Source organism: Dipodomys spectabilis, unplaced genomic scaffold, assembly GCF_019054845.1.
Source record: "Dipodomys spectabilis isolate Male_0828 unplaced genomic scaffold, ASM1905484v1 ptg000054l, whole genome shotgun sequence".
NCBI classification, from domain to species: Eukaryota; Metazoa; Chordata; class Mammalia; order Rodentia; family Heteromyidae; genus Dipodomys; species Dipodomys spectabilis.
This window is the reverse complement of record NW_024870731.1, coordinates 36,712,668-36,736,408: the sequence shown is the minus strand read 5'-3', so window position 1 is coordinate 36,736,408 and position 23,741 is coordinate 36,712,668. Positions and strand designations below refer to the sequence as shown.

Sequence of the window (23,741 nt, the reverse complement as noted above, 5' to 3'; positions counted from 1 at the left end):
TAAATTTTGTTGTCTGAAGGTCTGAGTTTGAGCCCCAAGTTGCGTTTCTTAACTGTCCTTGCTTGGGAACATGATTTAAACTTTCCAAGTTCATTTCCTGCATGGATAGAGGTGATATGCCTGGGAGAGATTTCCTGTGTAAATAATAATGGGATTGCTGTCCCCGGATTCCTGGGGGTGGGGGCATGAGAGGCGGAGCCAGAAATGCTCTGTGGCAAAGTGAGGGGTTCACCCATGGTGAACCCAGACACAGTGTTTGGCCTTCAAGTGAGGTAAGCTTCTGAGAAAAAGGCCGTTCAACACGTGCACAGGACAAGTTTGAACCATTCTTTTGTATTGTCAGTCCTGGGGCTTGAGTTCAAAGTTTCTGATGGCCACTTCTCAGCAAGGCCTCCTAAAGCCTTTTTTTTTTTTTTGCCTGACCACCAAGGGGGCTGAGACGATTTCCTTCCTTCTCTCCATTCATTTCTCACTTTCCATTTGCTTCAAGTAGGTACAAGTGCAGTTCCTATTTTCTGCAGGTCTGTGCCTTTGCTTCTGTGTCCTGCCGTGATCTGCTTCCTATTGGATTGATTGAAAATAAGAAATCATAGGGCTATAATTTTTTTTTTTTTTGGGTCCGGTCGTGGGGCTGAACTCTGGGCCTGGGCGCTGTCCCTCAGCTCTTCAGCTCAAGGCCAGCGCTCTACCACTTGAGCCACAGCACCACTTCCAGCTTTTTTCTTTTTGCTTATGAGGTACTGAGGAATCAAACTCAGGGCCTCAGGCACTGAGCCACCTTCCCAGCCCAGTGCTATAATTTTTAAAATTAGATTTTATTGTTATTATTCAGGTGTTTCTTGTCCAGAGGGGTTATCATTTTATAAGGCAGATAATGAGTACATTTCTTTTTTTGGACAATGCCACCCCTTTCCCATTTTCCCTTTCCTATCTGCGCCCACAAGATACATGGTTCATTGTTCACATAGTATATACAGAATAGAATGATGGCATTTGTTCACCCTCTCTCCTCCCTCCCTTTCTGCATCACCCCTCCTTTGCTCCTCCTTAAAAAAAAAGAAACTCAAAGCAAAGGCAAACTCCAACCTGGATGATGGTGGTTCATGTTGCCTATCATCCTAGCTACTCAGGAGGCTGAGATCTGAAGATCGCTGTTCAAAGTCAGCCCAGGCAGAGAAGTCGGTGAGACTCCTATCTCCAATAAGCTACTTAGCAAAAGCTGGAAGCAGTGCTGTGGCTCAGGTGGTAGAGCCCTAGCTTTGAACACAAAGAGGCTCAGGGACAACGCCCAAGCACTGAGATCAAGCCCCAAGACCAGCAAAAAACCAAAAATTCCTTTTTTTCCCCTACATTTGTGATATGGTATTTTTCCCCCATATGATAAATTGGGAAGTTTCTTGTCAAGTGAGCTATTTGCTTTTGTTGCTGTTTCTGTTGTTGTTTGTGCGTTTGTGTATTTGATGCTGTGTTGTTGTATGTTTGGTGGGATTGAGCAGCTTCCTTGGGAAAGATCCATTCTCCACCAAGCTTTTTCCCCTTGTCTATGGCTCATATTCTAGTGCTCACTCATGAAAGAGGAAATGCTTACATCTTTTCTTCACTGTGCCTAGAAATTTTCCTATTCCAAGGCCTTGTCTGGTCTCCTGGAGGCCTGTCTTCTCCTTTGAGTCCAGATTTGCACTGTGGGCTCACCTGCCTTCTTTTGTAGGTGTTTGGGACAGTCGTTTATTCTGTAAGGGTCAAATCAGAATCTCGTTGTGCCCACTGTGGCCGCAGTAGGCTTTCACTGGGGCAGTTTCTTGATTGGTTTACAATGACTAATTTCATTCTTCTCCTCAGACTATGATCCACCACCAAAGAGCAAAGTCCAACATGTCCCTATTGCAGGCATATGCCCTTCATGCTTGTTCAAGGTCAGAGATGCCTATAGCACACCTTGTGAGTTTTGCTTAGAAATGCCGGCTGGATGACTCTGGTTTTCTCCTGTTTCCAGTAGGGTCAGACTACCATGGTGCCTGCACTGCTGATTCTTTTGGGGGCTGCAGTGATATTGCAAGTGGACTTGGTTCCTGACAGAAAGTGTAAGGACGTTCCAGTCAATTCAGTCTCCTCTCCTCTCCCTTTTCCTTTCTTCTCCCCTTTCCTATCCCTTCTTCTCCCTTCCTTTCCCTCCTTCCCTCCGGTCTCCCCTCCCTTCTCTTCCCTCCTCTCTTCCCCTCTCCCCATTCCCTCCCCTCTTTTCCCCACCATCCCCTCTCCTCCCTACCCTTTCTCCTTCCCCTCCCCTCCCTTCTCCTTTCCCCTTTTCTCTCCTATCATCTTCTTTTCCCTCTCTCCTCCCCTTCCTCTCCTCTCCCCTTCCCTTTTGTACAATATAAAAAAAAAATTTCTCCAAACTAAATTCACAGCAGGATTCTTTTTTCCCCCTCCCATTCTGGGGCTTGAACTCAGGACTTGGGCACTGTCCCTGAGCCTCTTTGTGCTCAAAGCTAGCACTCTACCACTTGAGCCACAGACTGCTTTCAGCCCTTTCTGAGATGTTTATTGGAGATAAAAGTCTCACGGACTTTCTTGCATGGGTTGGCTTTGAACCGCAACCCTCAGATTCCAGCCTCTTGAGTAGCTAGGATTATAGGCGTGAGCCACTGGCACCCGATACAGCTCAGAAATTTTTATAAAATAAAATATTTATCTTTATCAGAATACAAACTCTTAGCTGGGCACCTGTGGCTCGCTCCTATAATCTAAGCTACTCAAGAGGCTGAGACTTGCAGGGTCCTGTTTCAAAAGCAGCTTGACAAGAAAGATCCACAAGATTCCATCTCCAATAAACCAGCAGAACACTGGCTGGAGTGTGGCAAAAAAGAAAAAGAAAAAATATAAACTCTTTAGATAGTAGATATTTTGTATATATGCATGCATATATATACATGTGTGTGTATATGTGTGTGTGTGTGTGTGTGTGTATTTGTGCCAATACTGGGGCTTGAATTCAGGGCCTCAAGCTCTCACTTGCCCTTTCTGTTCATGGCTGGCACCACTTGAACTACCCCTCCATTTCTGGCTTTTTGGTGTTTAATTGGAGATCAAGAATCTCATGGACCTTCTTCTTGTGTTGGCTTCCAACTGTGATCCTCAGATCTCAACCTCCTGAGTAGCTAGGATTGCAAGCATGAACCACAGGCACCCAGCTCTCATATACTTTTGACTGTGACTCATAAAAAGAAATGCATGCCATTTACATAAAGAAATACATAGGTAACTTTGTGTCATGGAAACAAGACATTCACAAAGCAGTTGCCATTACATCTGATGTATCCTGCTGTTTTCTGTTCCTGTCATGTGGATAGCATGAACGGGCACATCACAATGAATTCCCTGTGTTACAATGAACCCATACTAATAAAAATGCTGCTCAAGACCCAGTAAATTGCTAACCAAACTCATTAATAAATAATGACCCTCAGTTTGAGAACTACAAATACAATGACTTGTGATGTAGTAAATATTCATCTTCAATAAAATAAAAACAAATAAATACTGCAGGCAAAGTTAAGAAAATAAAACCAATTTTAAAAGAGTTCTTCCAAGATTACTTCAGCATTACGTATTCTAACTGCCATAAGAAAATAGTATGTTACACAACAAAATATTGTTAGAATTTTAAGAGGCTTGGGGATGGAGCTTGCTGGTAGAGTACTTGCTGGCAAGTGCAAGACTCTGGACTTGAACCTAGAGTGATAAAGTTAAAGTACTGTTGATGTGCAAAAGGGCATTGTATTGCTTCTTTTTTTTCTTTGAATCATAGTTTTACTTCTTCCACCTGTCAACTTCACCATCAAATTTATGGGTTTGTCTCAAGTTCTTTTGCGTTGGCACCGAAATCCTGACCAGGAGCCATGGAATGTTAATCTAGAATATTATGTGAAAATACACAGCCCACAAGAAGATGACGTGAGTGTGTATTCTAAACGCTTCTTACAAACTTGATCCCCATATCTTTGTGAAATACCAGTACAGGTATCTGTGAATAATTCCATGCTTATTATTTGGTTTAAAGTACAATGCACAACAGAATTACTACATTGTTAAGTACAGGGCATTACACACTGGTTTTATGTTTCTTCTAATATGGCCAAAAGAACAGGAGATAAATAGCCAGGTAAATGGTAGGACAGAGGAAGGTCTGGTGGTAGAGAAAGCAAGCTCAAAGCCAAGTTCATCTACTTCTTGTGTTTGCAACCTGGAGCAACTGCTGGATGTCTTAGATATCCTAACACACCTGCTACACATTAGGTGTGCAGCTAAGCCCGGTGAAGGGAGAGGAAACCTGTATTAACCGTTTCATAGTCAAGGTAGAATTTTAACAAACTTACTGCTGAGCAATTACTGTTGGAGAATGAGACTAATATGAGTGATCAAAATCAAAGGGATCCTGTGCTTTAATTATAATCATCTTTCATTTATTGATATTAGAGGAACATAGTCATGTGTCACTGAGGAATTAGGTTGTAGTCCAACCTTTTTGTATTTGTCATTCATTCTAACAAAACTCACTGGGTCTTATTGATGTGCCATTTCAAACATGGAATCAAAGGCTTGTTGACTAAGAAATAGCTCTTGAAGACCTTGTTCTCTTGTGATGTATCTCATGGCTGTTGGATTTTGTCATTAGTACGAAACCAAGAAGACTGAAAGCAGGTGTGTAATTCCGCTCCATCGTGGCTTCTCGGCAAGCGTGCAGACCATCGCGTGGTACGGGGGCTCGCTCCTGGCCAGCACCTGGGTTTCTGCAGAACTTCAAGCCCCACCAGGTAATGACCACCAGGCACCCAGGATTGTACTTCAGACTTTGCAGAGAAAGCAAAGCCAACAACTTTAGTCAGTTATCTGTGGCTGTATCGTCTACACCTGACCAAGGCGTCCATCTCTTCTTCCTGTCATAGCCCATTCCTTCCAAACACCCTGCTAGAATGCCTATTTATGCAATTTCTGATACATAGAGCTACTGATACTTCTGATAAAATACACACATACATACACACATACAAAGAAAGAAAGAAAGGAAGGAAGGAAGGAAGAAAGGAAGAAAGGAAGAAAGGAAGAAAGGAAGAAAGGAAGAAAGGGAAATATAAAAGAAAATAGAAAAAAAAAGAGAAGATCGGAGTGCCGGGTTTTCGGTGTTGAGGTATGCGAGTGCGCCAGTCACATTTGTCTTCTCATTCCTCTTGTGTTAGTCAGCTTTCTGTTACTGTAACAAACACTGGAGACAATCAACTTACAGAGAGAAAAGGGTTGTCTCTGATTTCTGTCAGTTAAGCCAGCTAGTCCCATTGCTTTTAGGCTGTGTAAGGCAGCCCCTTACAGGGGGAGTATATCGAAGAGCAAAACTGTTCACACACCAGGTGCTGGTGCATCACACCTGTAATCCTAGCTATTCAGGAGGTGGGATCTGAGGATTGAGGTTCAAAGTCAGCCCAGGCAGGAAAGTATATGAGACTCTCCAGTTAACCACTAAAAAATAACGAAAGTAGAGCTGTGGTTCAAAGTAGTAGAGCTCTAGCCTTGAGCAAAGAAAAGCTCAGGGACAGTGCTCAGGCCGTGAGTTCAAGCCCCATGACCAACGCAAGTTAAAAACAAACTTCACTTCATGACTGCAATGCGACAGAAATGAGGAAGTAGCAGCTAGGGTCCCATGGAACTCTGAGAGGCTATGAACCCCGTCAACTCCCCCAGGAGACCCCATGACTCTTAAACATTCTACCAATTCCCTGCAGGCCCACGGCTGGGTAACTCTAGTTTCTTCCCTCTGGTGAAGTTGGCCCTTGGCAAATTCTCAAAAGCAACAAGATGCAGAATCGATCAGAGCAGAATCGATCAGAGCAAGGTTTAGTTCTTGTTGTTTTCACTTAGGGGCTCCTGGGACCTCCGCCGTAAATTTAACTTGCATTACCACCACCACCACCACCACTGCCATGGTGGTAGGTAATTACACGGGTTTAAGGTCGTACCGAGTTTCTCTGCGTTGTGCCTGGCTTGCTGGAGAGGAGGCCCCTGACGACGTACAGTACTTCCTCTATTATAGGTTAGTATCTATTTCCACTTTTGCAAAGAAGTTGGTTTCTTGGGAGACTCACAAGTGTTCCAATTTAGGTATGGCTCCGTGACAGAACAATGCCAAGCCTACAGCAAAGACGCACAGAGCAGAAATACCGCATGCTGGATCCCAAAGACGTTTATCCACAGCAGAGGCCGTGAATGGCTTGCAGTGCACGTGAATGGCTCCAGCAAGCAGACTACCATCCAGCCGTTGGATCAGCTATTTGCTCTACATGCCATTGGTAAGGTGGGTTTCTCCCCAGGTTGAAATGATTGAATCACAGCACTAGAAAAGGTGGGATTGCTTTCCTGAAGATGATTAGCATCTAACCCATAGCTGGACAAGACCTGGACAGGTTTCTTATTTTAGCTTACTGAAATGCTTGGCTGGATAAAGGGGTCCATCATGGACATTGGGAGGGTGTTTCTCAATATGGCTACTATCTATTAGATGTAAGTCATAGCTTCCACTCTGTCCCCTACCCCTCAAGGTGTGGCTACAAAAAATAATGCCCATTCATTGTGGAATATCCCTTTGATGACAACATTTCTACCAGGTGAGAATGTCTGAGCCAGGGACAGTGAACACACTGACTAAAGAAGCCCATTTCTTCTCCCATCAGCGGGGAAAGGGATTATGAAATTCCTGTGACCCATAGATCAGTTAAGCCAGAACTACTCTGGGCATTTCTTTCCCCCATAAGGTGTCCCAAGGCCGCCAGGATTCCCTTCCTGAGGCCTTTCCTTACCAAGCTAGCCCCCCACTCCCCCATTCCTCATGGATTCCTCTTAGAACCCCTTACCATACTGGCCCAACTCTAAGTACTCTTGAGCTCTAATGACAGCCCTAGTGTAGTACTCAGTTCTCCAAACAGAGGGCCATCCTTTTTGTCCTCAGCAGTTCTTTTTAAAAAAATTTTGTTGGTTGTCGGGCTTGAACTCAGGGCCTGGGTGCTATCCCTGAGCCCTTTTGCTCAAGGCTAGTGCTTTACTTCTTGAGTCATAACTCCACTTCTGGTTTTTGAGTGGTTATTTGAAGATCAGAGTCTTATGGGAACTTTCCTGCTGGGCTGGCTTTGAGCTATGATCTTCAGATCCCAGGCTCTTGAGTAGCTAGGATTGTAGGCATGAGCCACCGGCACCCAGTGTGTCCTAGATATTTCTATTCATGAAACACATCCAGAGTATTTCCCGCAGGTTCTTGGTGATTAACAGCTAAGAGTTTCTGAATGAATGGTTGTTTTCAGTGGCTGAGGAGAACCAGACAGCTTTGCTCTACTGCCTTGCTGAGTTACCTTAGTCAATCTGGTTATTCCTCTGTGTCTTCTGACATAGGAAATGGGAGATAATGAGACTTTTTGTTTGTGAGTATAAGAATTAGAGTGGTGCCTGGCTAAGGATGTAGTAAATACACTAAAATAAAGGACATGATTTGGGTTCTGACATATCTGCTCTCATGGAGTATGACTTTGTTTTGGAAGAATCTGAACCCTTGCTAAAGAGGCCGTACGGATCTCTTCCATTGTCTATTTCTTAGGTAGCCTACAATTGTCACTTTCATGAAAAATAGCCAATAGATGCAGAAGAAGATCTGGGAGACAAGGACAGTGTGTAGAACTGGATATGGGCTGGAACACTCGACAGAAATGATATTTGCTGGCTTTTATTTTACTGAGGCCAGTTTCTAAATTGCTAAAAAGCACTAAGTGCTTTCTTGGCTAAGGCTTTTCTTCTGGGAGAATGGCTGGCTCTGGAAGCAGCGATATCATTCTTAAATTATGTCATTATTATCTATGTCATCGAATCTAAAACAAAGGTTCTCCTCTAGGAGTCATTTTCACTCCCCTTACACAGTCCTAAGACAAGCAAGGGAGATAGATCTCTGAGGAAGGAGCATAACAGGTGTTATGTGACTTGTCCTGGGCCATGTAGAGGCGAGGACTGAGGTGGATCTGGTGTGAGCACCAGGGTATTCTCTTGGGCAAGCTTATGCAGGCCTGGGCTACAACTTGGAAAAATGGAGTGAGTCTTGTAATGAAGAGGTGAGGGAAAGGGTTGAACCTGTCACTTCTGTTTCTAGTGGTCATCTCTGCAAGGTTCAGAAGGTGAGCTCTCTTCCAGTGTTACAATACAGGAGCCCTCTGGGAAGCCCCAGCATCCTGTGGTTTGAGAGGACCATGTCTTAGAAATGCCTTGAGAAGAGTGACTGGTGTGGAGGTATTAGCTCCATGCACCTAAAGAAGTGACATGGATCTCCCTTTCTTTAACCCAGATCAAGTAAATCCTCCAATGAACCTCACAGCTGAGATTCAAGGAACTCACCTCTTTATCCATTGGGAGAAACCAGTTTCTGCCTTTCCAGTCCAGTGTTTTGATTATGAAGTGAAAATTTGTAATGCAAAGAATGGCTATTTTCAGGTAAATTCTGTTTGTTTTTTCTCGCTTGCAGTTGGCACTCTACCACATGAGCCATGCCTCTGGTTTGGCTTTTTGCAGGTTAATTGGAGTATCGTAGACTTTTCTGCCCAGAGTTAGCTTTGAATCATGATTCTCCATGTCTCAGATTCCCAAGTATCTCAGACTACAGCATAAACTACTTGTTCTTGGCTCTCAGATAATACTAATATTTGATAATAAATGTCTTATTTTAGAAGTATTAAAAAAAAAAAAACTCTGCCCGGTGGCTTTTCTGGGTATTGTTAAAGACTCACAAGGTCGAAGTTAACTTATACCTCAGGTATTACAGCAATAGGCCAAAATCTTAGAGCTTTTTTTCTTTCAAAGGGCATAGTTCGGGTTGAAAATAATACAAAAGATCAGACAAAGACTCATTCATGACTAGTTTTGGCTAAAATATGAAATCATGCAGCAGCTGTGAAAAATAGAGACAAGTTAAAAAATAGTATGATCAAATGGTCAGCAATCCCATCTCTAGGCATATATACAAAAAAAAAAAATCAAAACAGGGTCCCAAAGAGATATTCCCATACCTATGCCATTTAATCTACATCAACTTCCATCGCCTCGACTTTACCATTGACCACCTCCTATATTTTAGTTCCAAGGCAGCTTTCCCTGAAGGGTGACTGCAGTTTATCACACTGAAGACATCTGGAATATACTAATTAATGGCTCCTATTGATTTTAAATTACTGCCTGCACAGAGTCACTTGACCTCCAAATGACCTTGCAGGATGGTCATTGGCATAAACAATGTGTCTAGAGATTATTACAATGCTATTTTCCCCCATCTAGATGGAAAAAGTGACAACCAATGAATTCATCTCAACCACTCACGGTATTTCTAAGTATTCCATTCAAGTGCGGGCCACGGTGAGCTCTGTGTGCCGTGAGCCGGGGCTCTGGAGTGAGTGGAGTCAGCCTGTTCATGCAGGTGAGTCCCCCATACTGATGCTACCGTGGTGGCCTTACTCAAGGATGAAAACACACCGCGATCTCTGCATCTCTGCTATCGACTCAACTTCCCTGGCACCTCTGCCTTCTCTACCATGTAGGTTTTCTGGGAGACCGATGAAGCTTAGGTGACTCACCATTTCCTCAGCACAAACCCTCCCCTGGCTTTGTCCCTGTTTTGGATTTGTGTTCTTACCCTTGGGGAACATCTTGGGGCAGGGGAAGAATAACCTAAAGCATAATAGTGGGTAGCCCTGGGTTGGGGAAAATGAGAGTAATCAAGGAGGATCAAGCTGATGCAAACCTCCAGGTGAAACCCCTTTGAACAATTACCTTCACTTAAAACCTGGATGATAGGCATGTAAGTAAAATGGGTGTGCTCATGAGAGGAGGAGGGTGAAGGGAGAGGGTGGAGGAGGGCGAATATGGTCAACATACTTTATGTCCATGGGTAAAAATGGAGCAATGAAGTCTGTTGAGATTGGTTTGGGAAAAGAAGGAAAATTGTGATGGAAGGGGTGAGTCGGCTCGAGGGACAGCGTATGAACCTATGGGCCTGCCGAAATCACACCCCTCCCTACAACTAACTGATGCCCTTAAATGTGGAAGAAAAATCCCAACTAGAAAACCAACATCGACAGTCGCGCAATCGTACTGAAATTCCATCAGTCTGAATGCACTCGATTGCATGTTTAGTCCTCATCTGTACCATGTGACCATCCCATGTGACCGTACCTTGTGCATGTGTAACTGTGCAATATGCATTTGCTTCCCACTGTGCCAGTCATGACTTCCTACTGGTCTCCTCCCACCACAGAAGGGTTCAGTGAAGCTGGGATCTGCCATTTACGTTCATTTAGTGGGGGCCATGGCTCATATCTGTAATCCTAGCTACTCAGAAGGCTGAGCTCTGAGGATCCTGCCTGGGTAGTAAAATCCTATGTGACTCTTATCTCCAGTGAACCACCCAAAAAGCCAGAAGTGGAGCTGTGGTGGAAAAAAAAAAAAAACCCCAAAAACAACAACTAAGGAACAGCACCCCAGGCCCTGAGTTCAAGCCCTAGTATTGGCATGTGTGCACATGCTCACTCATGTGCACCTACCCTCTCCTTTATCATTCACTTGAGAGCTCCCCCTCCTCTCCATTATCATCACCTTCCTACTTTGGATCTGGCCTCATTACTGTTTCCTCCCAGGTGCACCTCATTGGCATTATCCTCAGCAAATCCCATTTCACTGACTGCCACCCATTTCCTGAAGACGAGCTGATTAATATTAGCACTCACCTTATAAATCCATCCTTTCTGAATTTACTCCCCTGCTTAGCTTGGGATCATTAGTGGATTTAATCAATGCAGACTTTCCTTTTCATCAAGATGATTAATAAACATAATAGAAACTCTAAGCCTCTCGGGGACATTCTGCATGGCTCTTCCTTCCCCCCGGTGGGTGCAGCCATAATTGTGCCCGGCTTGCAGTCTTCCGGGCAATTGGGCTGCTACATTCATTTCCTCCTTTCCTACCAAGCCCATAAATGGCACCCTGGAGCCGTCCCCTTCCATTTACCCTCCCCAGCCCCCCCTCAAATATCATCTCTTCCTGTGATATTAAGTCCACCCCCTATATTTTAATTATGGTAAGGAAAGAATCGAGATATTAAATGACTCAGTAGTTGTCAAACAGCCAAGAAGTGACTATTAATGTTTAATTTCCTCATCTAGGTGACACAGGAGCCAATTAGCAAATTAGAATAGATTCAGCTAACTAATTAACCCATGATAGCCCAAGGTTATTTCATAAAAGGTGGCACACACCCTAAGTTTGATGCAGTTGGGTTAGGGGGGGAGGAGGGCACTTCAAGTGGGGACAAAGAAAGCAATCAGCAGGACCCCTCTGCATGCCCTAAACTGCGCCTTCAGTCTGCTGTCCTATCCTAGGATTTCCAGAGCATGGTTATTTGCAAGAAGAAATAAAACAGCCATTGCATTTATCTATACTTGTTATCTACTGTTTCTCAGCTTCTGTCTTAAGAGCTGAACTTCCCAATTTTCACTAGTCTTTCTCCTTTTGTAACTTTCTTAACTGAACTTCCCAATTTTCACTAGTCTTTCTCCTTTTGAAACTTTCTTAACTTCCGGATTCTTCCGTGTGTTCCTTTGTTATCTTTCCTGTTGACTGACATTATCTGATTATCTGTGCTTTTCCACTGGCCTTAGTAAAGCTTTTTTTTTTTGTCAGTTGTGGGGCTTGAACTCTGGGCTTGGGCGCTGTCCCTGAGCTCTTCAGGTCAAGGCCAGTGCTCTACCACTTGAGCTATAGCGCCACTTCCGGTTTTCTGAGTGTTTATTGGAAATAAGAATTTCATGGACTTTCCTGCCCGGGCTGGCTTTGAACAGTGATCCTCAGATCTCAGCCTCCTGAGTAGCTAGGATTACAGGCATGAGCCACCCACGCCCGGCTTAGTAAAGCTTTTTGTTGTTTGAATTCTGTACTTTTTCTTCCTTCCCCTCTGTGATGCCCCAATGCCAAGTGGGAAACAAGCTATATGAAAATAAATTTCTCTACCTTCCCTAGAGGAATGGGCATGTTGGCTGCATGGAAGTGGCATCCTGTAGCTACATGCTTGGCTTAGACTCGGTCTTGTTTGTCCGTGACAGGTCATAGCCGTAATCATGGGAATTGCTCTCAACCTCACTAAAAGCAACATCTGATGGCCAAGATCTATGTGATGGGGGAATTAGGCATGAATGAGAAGCTATTTCTTAAAGTCTTCTTCAGGCTTGAGCTTCATGGCACTTACCCCCAGGGCCTAGAGCAACATTCACCCACTGTTCACATCACTGGAACTCTCCACCGAGCTCACCGCTAGCACCTTCAGCAAGCACGCATGGTACTCACGGCAAGTTTTCACATCTTCTCATGGTTTGAGCTCTGTGTCCCAGAGTTATGGGATATGCCTAGAATGTTAGGGCTGAAGGCAAAGAGATTGACGCAGAGAATCCGTGTGGCATGTAGGGGATTGGGCTGGGATGGAAGGAAAGCTTTCCCCTTCGATGGATATTCATGATGGCTGTGTGTGAAGCAGCCCAGTAATTCCTCCACAACCCATGCAACCAAAGGCTTATGGACGGTGCAAGATCCTGGAGTTCCAGCTTGTCTCCCTCCCACTCCTATGCCTGTATTTCTTTCCCTACCCCGCTTCTGTCTGTGTGTCTCCCCTATCCCAGCATTGTCTTTGAGTATATGTGAGTATATGTGTGTGTGTGCATCTGTGCACTGTTCCTCAGGCTTGAACTCAAGGCCTGACCCTCTTGTGCAGTTTTTTTTCACTCAAAGCTTATGTTCTACCACTTGAGCCATGACTCCATTTCTGGCTTGCTTTGGTGGTTAGTTGGCAATATGAGTCTCATAGACTTCCCTGCCCAGGCTAGTTTTGAACCTGAATCCTCTGCTCTAAGCCTTCTGAGTAGCTAGGATGACAGACATGAGCTTCCAGAGTTATCTTTTTAAATTCTCACTATAATGAGTTAAGGAACAAGCCAGGAAAGGAAAACACGGAAGAAGGGACCAGCTTTGTGTACTCCAGGCCTTTGAAAACTTTCCTAGGACGAGAGATGGAAAGTTCTGGGTCAGCACAGTAAGATACTGCTGGAAAAGTTTCAACAAGTAACCCAGCAGGAAGAGGAAAACCATTCACAATGTTTGTTTTTTCTGCAAGTGGAGCATTTAGGCTGGGTAAACATTGTAGTTGGTTGACTAAAACTCTTCCTTTCACCCAGACTCCTGTGGTTTCAAGGCTGGCTTGACTCTTCTAGGCATCCCTACTATCTGGTCCCAACTGGGGGCAGAAATGCCTTTGTCCCACTGCCCTGAAGAATGGCTAGCCTGGAGCTTTCAGATTCTGCCTTCAAAGGCCAGAAGCACTGAATTCTCATTACTCCTCTGGCTCAACCACCCTCTCTTGCTGGCCACACCCCTTTCCCATGACTAAATCCTGCCTCTCATGATGTAGCTGCCCATAGGGACTTTATCATTGGACCTAGTTCTAGGCTAGGCAAGCCCATGCATATACACTTGTGCACATGAGAAAATAGATGACCAAAGTTGCACAGCTGGTAAGTGGTGGCCTAGACCTAGAACCCCATGACACAATTGACTATCCATACCTAACTTCTAGGATGTTCTGTCTGGAATTGCCGAGGCAAAAGGTCAGGCCATGCCTGAGCCGCAGGAGATGGGAGCCACACGAAGAGAATCTCTGACAGCTATTGCTCTTCTCAGCCTCCATCCATCCCCAGACCAGCATTGTTTTCATCCACCTCTTCAGAACCCTCTTGTCTCACTTGTTTCTCTCCAAGTTATCGCCATGTTTATTTAAATGCAGGTCCTCGAAGGTTAGGACTATTTGTAGCGTAAGTCTCTTTGTCAAATGCAGGTCCTCGAAGGCTAGGACTATTTGTAGTATAAGTCTCTTTGTCTTCCCTGATCTCTGGGATATTTGGTGTTGATCTCTCCTGAGCTACTGAGACTCTCAGCCCAATGGAAGTGATGCAGATGAGGGTCTTGAGCGTACAGACACCAGGTATACCCCACTGCACACAGCTCAAGTCTCTACTCCCTCTCTGTACTCTGGTCCACTTAGATGCAGTTTTCTCCAGGTGACACATGTCTGTGCACTTTATAGTGGCTTGTGGATATTCTATGCGTCATTCTCTCAGGGTGCATTCTGCTGCTCTTCCATTCCTTAAACCAGGGATGGCCCACTGTCTATTTGACAGCTGCTTTGTGAAGTTCCTACCTACAAAAGTTTTGTGTGAAGTGGGAGCCCTTTTACTCTACACCCAGAGGAAAGCCACAGGGTGCTGGTTAAACCTCGTATTACTGACATTGACATCCTCTCAATTACCCAGCCCTGTTGGTGCCATTTGAAGTTTTCCCCAAATCTACCTGCTGGTCTTAATAACGCAGCAGGGTTGCTTTCATTAGAAGGATCCAGTTAATTTACGAATTAGCTCTTTTCCCTGAAAAAAACATTGTTGAGTCTGTAATCTGATTCAAAATTGATACAGATGCATTGAAAGTCCATACCTTTAGTGGGCACTGAAGGTGGGAAAGGCTTCCAAATCAAACCTGTCTCCTGAGAACTATTTGTCTTGGCTACATCAACGGTAGAACTTTGGAACTAGAGGGACAATAGCACCCAAGCCAGAAGTGATTTTACAAGCTCACCAAGGCAGCCAGAGGCAGGGCTGGATGGGACAAAGTTGGTCCAACACTTAGAGATTTCCTTCTCTCTCTGTGGCTACCATCCCGTAGGTATATCCTAGAACATCTAACAACAGAAGTTCAGCCGCGGTACTGGTTCATCTGCAAGATCAATTGGTTGAGAGGCCAAAAGAAATGGAAGCGGAAGTCACAGAAATCAGACAAATCAATTCCCCAAGCAGTTTAAGCTGTTGATATCTGCAGAGCAACTAGAAATGAGGTAGAGAGTGGTGGCCATCTCTGTGGAACAAACTATGTGACTTCCTTTTTCAAAAACTGGTCTCTGCATGGCTAAATGAGAGAGCTGATCATCTTCCTCAAAACAAATGTCTGTGACTTGCTTTTCAATGGCAGGCACCGTGAGCCACAGAGAGAGTGCAAATCACCTATCATTTTTTTCTACCCAGTCCTGGGACTGGACTCCAAACCATGCATGAAATCTTTACTTTGAAAAAAAAAAAGCCCAAGGCTATAGCATCTCAACTGTTTTAACCCAAGCCATGAGTCCTGTCTACAGACCCCGTTTCCCTGCTTTGCCTACAGCAAAATCATTTACCATGAGTCATTTTCTCTCTGTCTCTGTCTCTGTCTCTCTCTCTCTAATTGGTAAATCAATAGTGGATAATTAACAAGTAATTTCTACTCAGCAGTGAGTATGTGATAACTTTTTCACTAACTTTCCCTGCCAATTTAGATTTACTTTGCAGGAACGCTCACCTGGTGTTCTGGGTGTGAATTTTGTTCTGATTTGGCTTTCTAGACCTACTAGACAGGCATCCCCTGAGAAAGGGCTCATTGCGAACTCCCTCCTACCTAGTACCTAGTACCCTGCATATACTAATAACTTTCCTTTTAATTGAAAGGAAATCAGTTGCCCTTATCTTTTTTTGCTAATTCAGTGAGAATCTTCCCTTATCAAAGTAAGAGAGGAACTGAATAAACCAGGGAGTGGTTTAACTGCAAAGATTTTTGTAATCCTGGGCAGAAGACAAACAGAACTATTATCAGGACTTGACATGGCAGCGCAGAAGGAGATTTCACAAGTTGAGCTGGACGAGTGAATGCGTCCTATGACACCTCACCCCCCCCCCCTCCGTGGTTTCTGCAGGAGCCCACGTTTTGCCCTCTTTGTCCCTTCGTTGTAGACTTTTTATTTCCTGACATTTCCCTTGCTGAATCTACAGACATGCTGGTGATGGTAGAGATTCTGAATGTACTTATTCAGACCTTTGGAACAATGGAGGTGAGCATGGTTGGCGTCCGAGATGGGGATGTGTAGCAGCCTGAGTCCGTTAGTCAGAGAAGCAAAGCAGGAAGAAAAGACAGCAGCACGTGGAACCAGGAGCTCTTTATATTAGCCATGGAAAAATGCCATTAAAAACAAGGTTTCACAAGACGCCGAGTTCAAATCCAGGCAGTCAAACATGAACTCTAGAAGCCCTGGTAGTCAATGGGATTTGGGAAAAAGGAAAGAAAAGGTTTGCCTCTGAGGATTTTTTTTCCTGTCATTTTATAAGGCGCAGCTGATGCTTATTTATAGTAGACATAAAAACTTCACAATTAAGCTTTTCTTTCACAGTACACCTGTAACCAAAGGACTGTCCTTCAGCTCTTTCACCTAATGCTAACACTTTATCACTTGAGTCACAGATCCACTTCCAGCGTTTTGGTGGTTAATTGGAGACAAGAATCTCAGGAACTTTCTTTCTTGCCTGGGCTGGCTTTGAACCTTGATCCTGAGATCTTAGCCTACTGAGTAGCGAGGACTACAGGTGGGAGTCACCAGTGCCTGGCAACAATACCTTTTTGTTGTTGTTGTTGTTTTGTCTTGTTTTTTAAATAAAGCATCTTAGTCCCACCTAATGGGAAATAGCCATTTGCAAAGCAACCACTTTCATTAAACAGGGGATCACATACTTGGGTCCAACAGCTAGGACAGGCAAGGCAGGATCCTAAACCAGGGCTTTCCTGTGGTGAACACCACATAGCCACGTGAGAAGGCTCTGGAGAGTGTGTTACAGATGCCTTAGTTTGAGTCAAGGAACTCCAGGATGAACTCCTACATGGCAAACTGGGCCTAGAATCCACATCTCCAGACTTGGCAGGAGCCAAAAGCATGTGGCTCCCATATTTCCGTTGTAAATCAAGGAGTTGAGGGAAGGGGCGGGGCCAGGGAGAATGGGGGAAACCAAGGTAGCTTCAAGGATTTGGGGTTGGCAGCTTGAAAGAACAGGGCTTGAAATGCAAAAGTCAGGGGAGAAGTTGTTTCGAAACAAAGCAGATCATAAATCTGGTTTGGACTATGGTCAGCTCTGAGAAGCACTCAAGTGATCTGTCACCAATGGGTGATTCATGATTTAGACCTGAGCTGCTGTGTGCCGGGAATAAAGACTTGCGAGAAGATTTGGGGGGAATTTAAAGACACTTTTCAGTGTTTGCAAACAGACTACAGTAGAAGAACCAAGGGATGAGCTTGTTGAAAGGGCCAGTGGAAATTTGATTTTGTGTTTTGGTTTACAGTACTGGGCCTCATGCTCCTTGGCTTTTTCCACTCAAGGCTGGGGTTCTACCCCTTGAGCCACAGCTCCCCTCCCTTTCCTTTGTTTAAAAGAACAAAGGAAATGCGGTGGAAGAACGAAGCCAGGAGTCAGAGCACTCATGGCTCCATTTCAACGTGGGCTCAGCCGGTCAGCGTGGGCTCAGCCGGTCAGCGTGGGCTCAGCCGGTCAGCCTGGGTTCAGACACCAGCCGCGTCAAATGCTGAAAGAGCAAGAAAAAGAAAGCTCAGGGAAACAACCCCCAAGAATCATTTGGATTAGACGAGGAAGGCATTAACGATGATTTTTAAAGACAGTTTCGGAAGTAGAAAAACCCATTAGCCTGAATCACCTTATTCAAGAAATCAGGCTAAAGGAAGAAAGTGTTTGATGACGGGCAGAAGGTTTGGCTGAGCAAAGCCATGGCTTATTCAAGATAAAGGACTCTGTGAATGTTGGAAAGTGGGGGGGAAGAGATCGCGAGGGAGATGAAAGGTTTGGGGAGCAGCAGAGAAATCTAGATAACTGCCCTGGAGACAGCAAAGGAAGAGCTTCGGCGGAGCGAGAGTCACTCACTAAATACAAATATAACTCCCCCTCTTCATACTTGCATGTTTCCAGGTTTACAAGGTTCAAGACTTTGGGGAAGTCTTAAAGCTGTTCTAGAGCACTGGAAATGTTGACTTCCAGGTGTTTGTTGTTTTACAAAAGAAATGATTCATGGCAAAATTGAGGACTAGAGCTCTTTTTCTCCTGGTATAATGTGGTTTGAAGCGCGCCATGGTAACTTATAATGACTGTGATGTTTGCTTCATGCGGTTCTTCCTTGATGGACTCCAGGCTGTAGGATACAAGGGCTCACGTACATTCTTCTAAGCACAATGATCACAGTCTCTTGCACATCATTAAATACCTAATGGGAGCCTAATATTTGTTCAGAGGATTTGAGCTGAGAATTAATGGAGTAGTACATGGTGTATTCAGGGAGGAGACTCAGGTTCTGAATTCTCTTCTCTAAGTGAACCGGGAACTTTACAAAAACATTTCTTCTGCCAGGCATCTGTGACTCCTGCCTGTAATCCTAACTACTCAGGAAGCAGAGATCTAAGAATCCCAGTTCAAAGCCATCCAGGCAGGAAAATCCATGCTTGCATTTATTCATCCTTTCTCCTTCTATTTCTGTGCTACCATCTTGCTCCCCCCAAATAGAAAAAAGCAAACTAAACAACAACAGCAAGCAAAAAGCAAAAACAAACCAGTCCCTGGAATGTAGATCAGAAGCAACTTCAGAGAATTGGGTGCTGTGAGCTGAACCTATACAGTACTGACCATGATAGGTTTTCTTCTACTCTCCTGGCTATGAAAGAGAGCAAGGGGAGATCATTAAGGTCCTATAGCATTTATTGTAGAGTCTGCAGCCTAAAGCCTTAGTCTTCACCCAAAGCTAATAAGCTCCAGGGCTCAGGAAGCACAGTACAAGGAACAGATTCCTAAAATACTTGCTAGCTGAATAACTAATGCTTGATGCTTCAAAGTGGCCTTGTTTTCATGAGCTCATTCTATTCCCATATCAACTCTGTGATGTGGACACTTTAACAGGTGAGAAATCTCAGGCTCAGGAAAGTTCAGCCATGTGTCTAGTGTTGTTCAAGACTCTGGGACTCACACCCAAGCTATGTGATGCCTGAAATCTGTTCACTTCCCTTCCCTCCCCCTTGATTCTAACGCTTTCTCTTTCTCTCTCTTTTTCCCAATCAGGGAATGATGAGCAGGAGCCCTGGGCAGGATGGTTTTTCATTGCACTCACAGCCACGGTCTGCATTCTCTTGTTCGTTTCCTTCCTCATCTGCAGAGTGTAGGTATTCTTCATGTGTAGCTGCTTCCAGTTGTGTCTGAGTAAGGTATTTTCAAGCCTTGCTCAGTGTACATGAGATGGAAGGGCCTCATTGTCATGTGGGGTTTATAGCATTTCTCTGTGTGGATCATTCTGAGGTAGATAGACACCAAATACTGGCTCACGATGTACAGAAGCTAGACCAGGTCCAGCCCTCTGCCACTGCAAATCCCCCTGTGAGTTTGTTGACAGTAAATGGATATAGGTGGAAGGTTTTTACTTTCAGTACTTCATTGGGTAATTGCTTGTCTTTGTTTTCTTTTTGTTTTTGTTTTTTTGGTTTGTTTTTTTTGGGGTGCTAGTCCTGGGTCTTAAACTCAGGGCCTGCACACTATCCCTGAGCTACTGCTGCTGCTGCTGCTGCTACAGCTGCTGGTCCTCCTCCTCCTCTTCCTCCTCCTCCTCCTCCTCCTCCTCCTCCTCCTCCTCCTCCTCCTCCTCCTCTACCTCCTCCTTTACCTCCTCCTCTTCCACTTCCTTCTCCTCCTTCTTTTTCTTTATGAGATCTTTTTAATTAAGTGCTTATGCTGGTAGTGTAATTCCCAAAGGATACAGAAAGTAAGAGCCACAAAATTAGAAGAACTTCGAGCTTCTTTTGAGCAAGGCTAGTGCTCTACCACTTGAGCCAGAAGAGCTCCATTTCCAGCAGGTCTTTGGTAAGCCATCAACGAAGGCTTTTTATACCCCAGGTAAAAGACGACAGCTCACCAGAGGCTGACATCACCACCATTCCCACACATGATGAGTCTCAATAATCAGGGGCTCATCCTACCTGGATCTTTTGTCACCTGGCCAGAGTGGATGATGATGATGATGATGATGATGATGCTGTTGCTGGAATTGGGACTTGATATCGGGGCCTTGCGTTCTTGCTTGTTTGTTTTTTCATTCAAGTCTAGACTCTACCCCTTGAACCACACTTCCACTTCTGACTCTTTATTAGCTACTTGGAAATAATCTCTTTGATTTGTGTGCCTGGCTTCAAATCTTGATCCTTGGACCTCAGCCCCGAGTAGCTAGGATTATAGAGCCACTGGTGCCTGGCAAGACTGATTGTGCTTAAGTTAAAAAAAGTCTAGAAATGCCATGAATATCTGGTATCAAACCTTGTGACCTGAAAATGGCTTTATAAACACTCCCTATCGATCCACTTTGGTATTCAGGAAAAAAGTGTCCTTTAAGGAGGTATAAGCCTCTGCTCTGATACCTGGCTCATGCCTACAATCCTAGCTACTCACAAGGTTGAGCTCTGACAACCAGGTCTGAATCCAGCCTGGTAGGCATATTCATGAGGTTCTTAACTCCAATTAACTGGCAAAAAGTTGGAACCTGAGGTATGGTGCAAGTGGTAGAGCACCAGCCTTGAGTAAAAAAGCTGAGAGACAACACCCTGGCCCCAGTACAGACGCACATGTGTGTATGTGCGCGCATGCACATGCGCGCGCGCACACACACACACACACACACACACACACAACATGTTCTGTCTTAGCTCTGTCACAACATAGGGTACAAAAACCTTTCATGTTAAGGAGATTACTATCATAGTTGTTATATTTGGGTAGCATCTGTCCAAAGGAGGATATAAGGGGAGAGGGAAGGTAGTTTAAAGGAAAGGAAAAGAAAAAAAATGTCCATGATCCACACAATTGAGAAAGGAATACCTTATCCAGCACTGCAGGTAACTACCTGGTGCTATTAAGTGGGTACTTGGAATCTATCTGCAGACCTTTGGCCTGGCAATATGCATAGAACAGTTGCTAGTGTGTCTCTGTTGGTTGATTCAGAAGCTGTGTTACAGCCTTGCAGGGTCCTCAACTGACGCAAATGTCTAGAATTGTTGATCAGTAAAGATTCTGCCTTTATGAAGCAGCTAGTTGTAAAACCAATGAGGTGGATGTTTAGACTTGGTATTTGAAGGCACATAATTCCTTCCTTTATTCTCTTTGCAGATACAATTTGTGGACCAAGTTGTTTCCACCAGTTCCAGCACCCAAAAGTAACATCAAAGACTTCTTTGTGATCACTAACTATGAGGTAATGTTGAAAAAGTTAACTTTTTCTTTTCTTGACCTTCTTGGGGCTTGAATTTAGGGCCTGGGCACTGTCCTTGAGTTTCTTTTGTTCAAAGCTAGTGTTCTGCCTCTTGAGCCACAGCTGGCTTTTTCTGTGATTAATTAGAGATGAGAGTCTCATGGACTTTCTTGCCCTGGCTGGCTTCAAACTGAAATCCCTAAATCTCCTGAGTAGCTAGGATTATAGGTGTGAGCTACAGGTGCCTGGCCTAAGAAGATATGTTCCAAGTGCCCAGGGTTGAGTCTCCTGCAACCTCTCTCTGGGTTTTTTGTTCTACTATAATGTAGATAGGTGGATCAGGAGACAGGAGCTTTCCTCTTACTTCCATGGTCCTGTTCTTTGGCTAAATGGGGGTTGTAAATGTTCATCACTGCCCCTACATTTGTTAAATGTAAATGTGTAAGTATGTAAAGAACCATCTAGGGAAAACTGTTGCCCTTGAATATACATTTTCATGTTCTGTTCACCAGCCAGAATCCAGGGATTTTCCCAAATGGTCACTTTCCAAAATCACTTGTTGAAATAGTATTGCCTAAGTGAATTATCTTGACATCCTTGTCAAAAGTTAGTTTTCCACATATGTGAGTGACTCCAGTGCTAGACTATCTTTTTGGTATCAATGATTTATTTATCTGTTTTTAAACAAAACAATTCTATCAGGGTTCCTATAGCTTTAGGACCAACCTTGAGATCAGGTAGGGCAAACAGGCCTCAAAGTGTGATTTTTGATTATTCTGTGTTTTTTTTTTTTTTGCATTGCTATGAAAATTTTAGAACCAGCTTTTAATTTCCTGTGATTTAAAGAACAAAACAAAGTATCAAAACAACAACAGCAACAACCAGAAAGGCTGAAGCTCAGTGGTAGAGCATCTACCTATTAGGTATGGGATTTGGAGTTAGTCCCCAGCAGCCCATACACACCCACAAAATAATCCAAGAAAAAGAAAAGAAAGATGATGTCTATGAACATAGAGCAATATAATTTGAGAGACTATACAATGTTACAAAGAATGAAAGAAATTGATAAAGCTGTGCAAAGGCTGTGTTTGTTTATATTGTACTCTGCAAGTACAAGAACCTAGGATCCATTCGCAGCACCAAATAGTAAGTTAATTAAAGTGGTGTCTCCCTTTGAAATAGCCTATTTAATCATATGGTAATATCATTATAAATATAAAGGCACCTTTATGCCTAGAAAGAGGGCTGAGGAGCATTGGTGAACAGTGAGGTATGTTTTGGGGTACAAGTTCATGAGGATCTTTTTCTTCTTCCTACTTTATATTTTCATATTTTCTTCAACAGTCACTATTTTTTTTTGTTGGTCATGGGGCCTGAACTCTGGACCTGGGTGCTGTCCCTGAACTCTTCAGCTCAAGGCCAATACTCTACCACTTGAGCCACAGCGCCACTTCCAGCTTTTTCTGCTTATGTGGTGCTGAGGAATTGAACTCAGGGTCTCATGCATGCAAGGCAAACACTCTACCACTGAGCCACCTTCCCAGTCCCAAAGTCACTATTTTTATTCTTAAAATTATGGAGGGGCTGGGAAGGTGGCTTAGTGGTAGAGTGCTTGCTTAGCATGCATGAAACCCTGGGTTCGATTCCTCAGTACCACATACACAGAAAAAGCCAGAAGTGGAGCCTGTGGCTCAACTGGTAGAGTGCTAGCCTTGAGCAAAAGCAGCTTAGGGACAGAGCCCAAGCCCTGAGTTCAAGCCCCAAGACTGGTAAAAAAAAAAAGTTACTTAAATTCAATTGTAATAAATCCAAAAAGACAAGATGCTCATCTAAAGGATTTTTTTTTTTCTTCCAGAAAACTGGTTCCAGTGGTACAGAACTTGAAGTTGTAAGTTATGTGGAAGAATGTGGAATGGAGGTCTTGGAACACTCTGTGTTTTGATGGTCACTGTGGCATTCTCAAGCAACACTCTCACGCATGATTCTGCAATAAGAATAGGACTGCTGTTTCTTGGACAACAGGTGTTCAGAATTTACTGCATATACAGTGTAGCCACAAGACAATACCTTAGGATGGATAGGTCTGAAAGTGTGCGTGCTTCATCAAGATCTCCCTGCTCTTGGCAATGTGACCGACGAATCGAGTATTCTGTTGCTTATTTCATCCTGATTTGATATAGTGAGACACTTCCTTGCACCTGCCAAATGTTGCAATTTGCATGACTCACCTCAAACGTCTATGTACAAGTGACAGTAGTGAGTGGGAAGGACTCCCAGATCAACAATCAACCTCCTGAGCTGGAGCCAGTGGCTCACACCTGTAAGCCTAGCTACTTGGGAGGCTGACATCTGAGGATCATGCTTCAAAGTCAGCCCGGACAGGAAAGTCTGAGAGACTCTTACCTCCAATAAACCACCAGAGAACTGGAAGTGGAGCTGTGGCCCAAGTGGTAGAGCTCTCGCCTTGAGCTGAAGAGCTGAAGGACAGGGCCTAGGCC

The 23,741-nt window shown here is 44.1% G+C and overlaps 1 protein-coding gene across 1 annotated transcript; it reads left to right on the top strand.

The window, feature by feature from the left end:
• Positions 1-2,008: 2,008 nt before the first annotated feature.
• On the top strand, positions 2,009-23,368 carry Il5ra (interleukin 5 receptor subunit alpha). The gene is made up of 10 exons (XM_042680178.1): positions 2,009-2,081; positions 3,809-3,954; positions 4,676-4,814; positions 5,914-6,085; positions 6,154-6,341; positions 8,372-8,517; positions 9,355-9,493; positions 19,074-19,170; positions 21,162-21,246; positions 23,099-23,368. The coding sequence occupies exons 1-10, from the start codon at positions 2,009-2,011 to the stop codon at positions 23,183-23,185; spliced, it is 1,272 nt and encodes a 423-aa protein (XP_042536112.1). The 3' UTR covers positions 23,186-23,368.
• The last annotated feature ends 373 nt before the right edge of the window (positions 23,369-23,741 follow it).

Excerpts from the sequence above, each read along its gene's own strand:
- Il5ra (XM_042680178.1), top strand. The coding sequence starts at position 2,009 with ATGGTGCCTGCACTGCTGATTCTTTTGGGGGCTGCAGTGATATTGCAA. Across the intron at positions 3,955-4,675 it reads ACAGCCCACAAGAAGATGAC|TACGAAACCAAGAAGACTGA; the intron begins GTGAGTGTGTAT and ends TTTTGTCATTAG. Across the intron at positions 6,086-6,153 it reads CAGTACTTCCTCTATTATAG|GTATGGCTCCGTGACAGAAC; the intron begins GTTAGTATCTAT and ends GTTCCAATTTAG.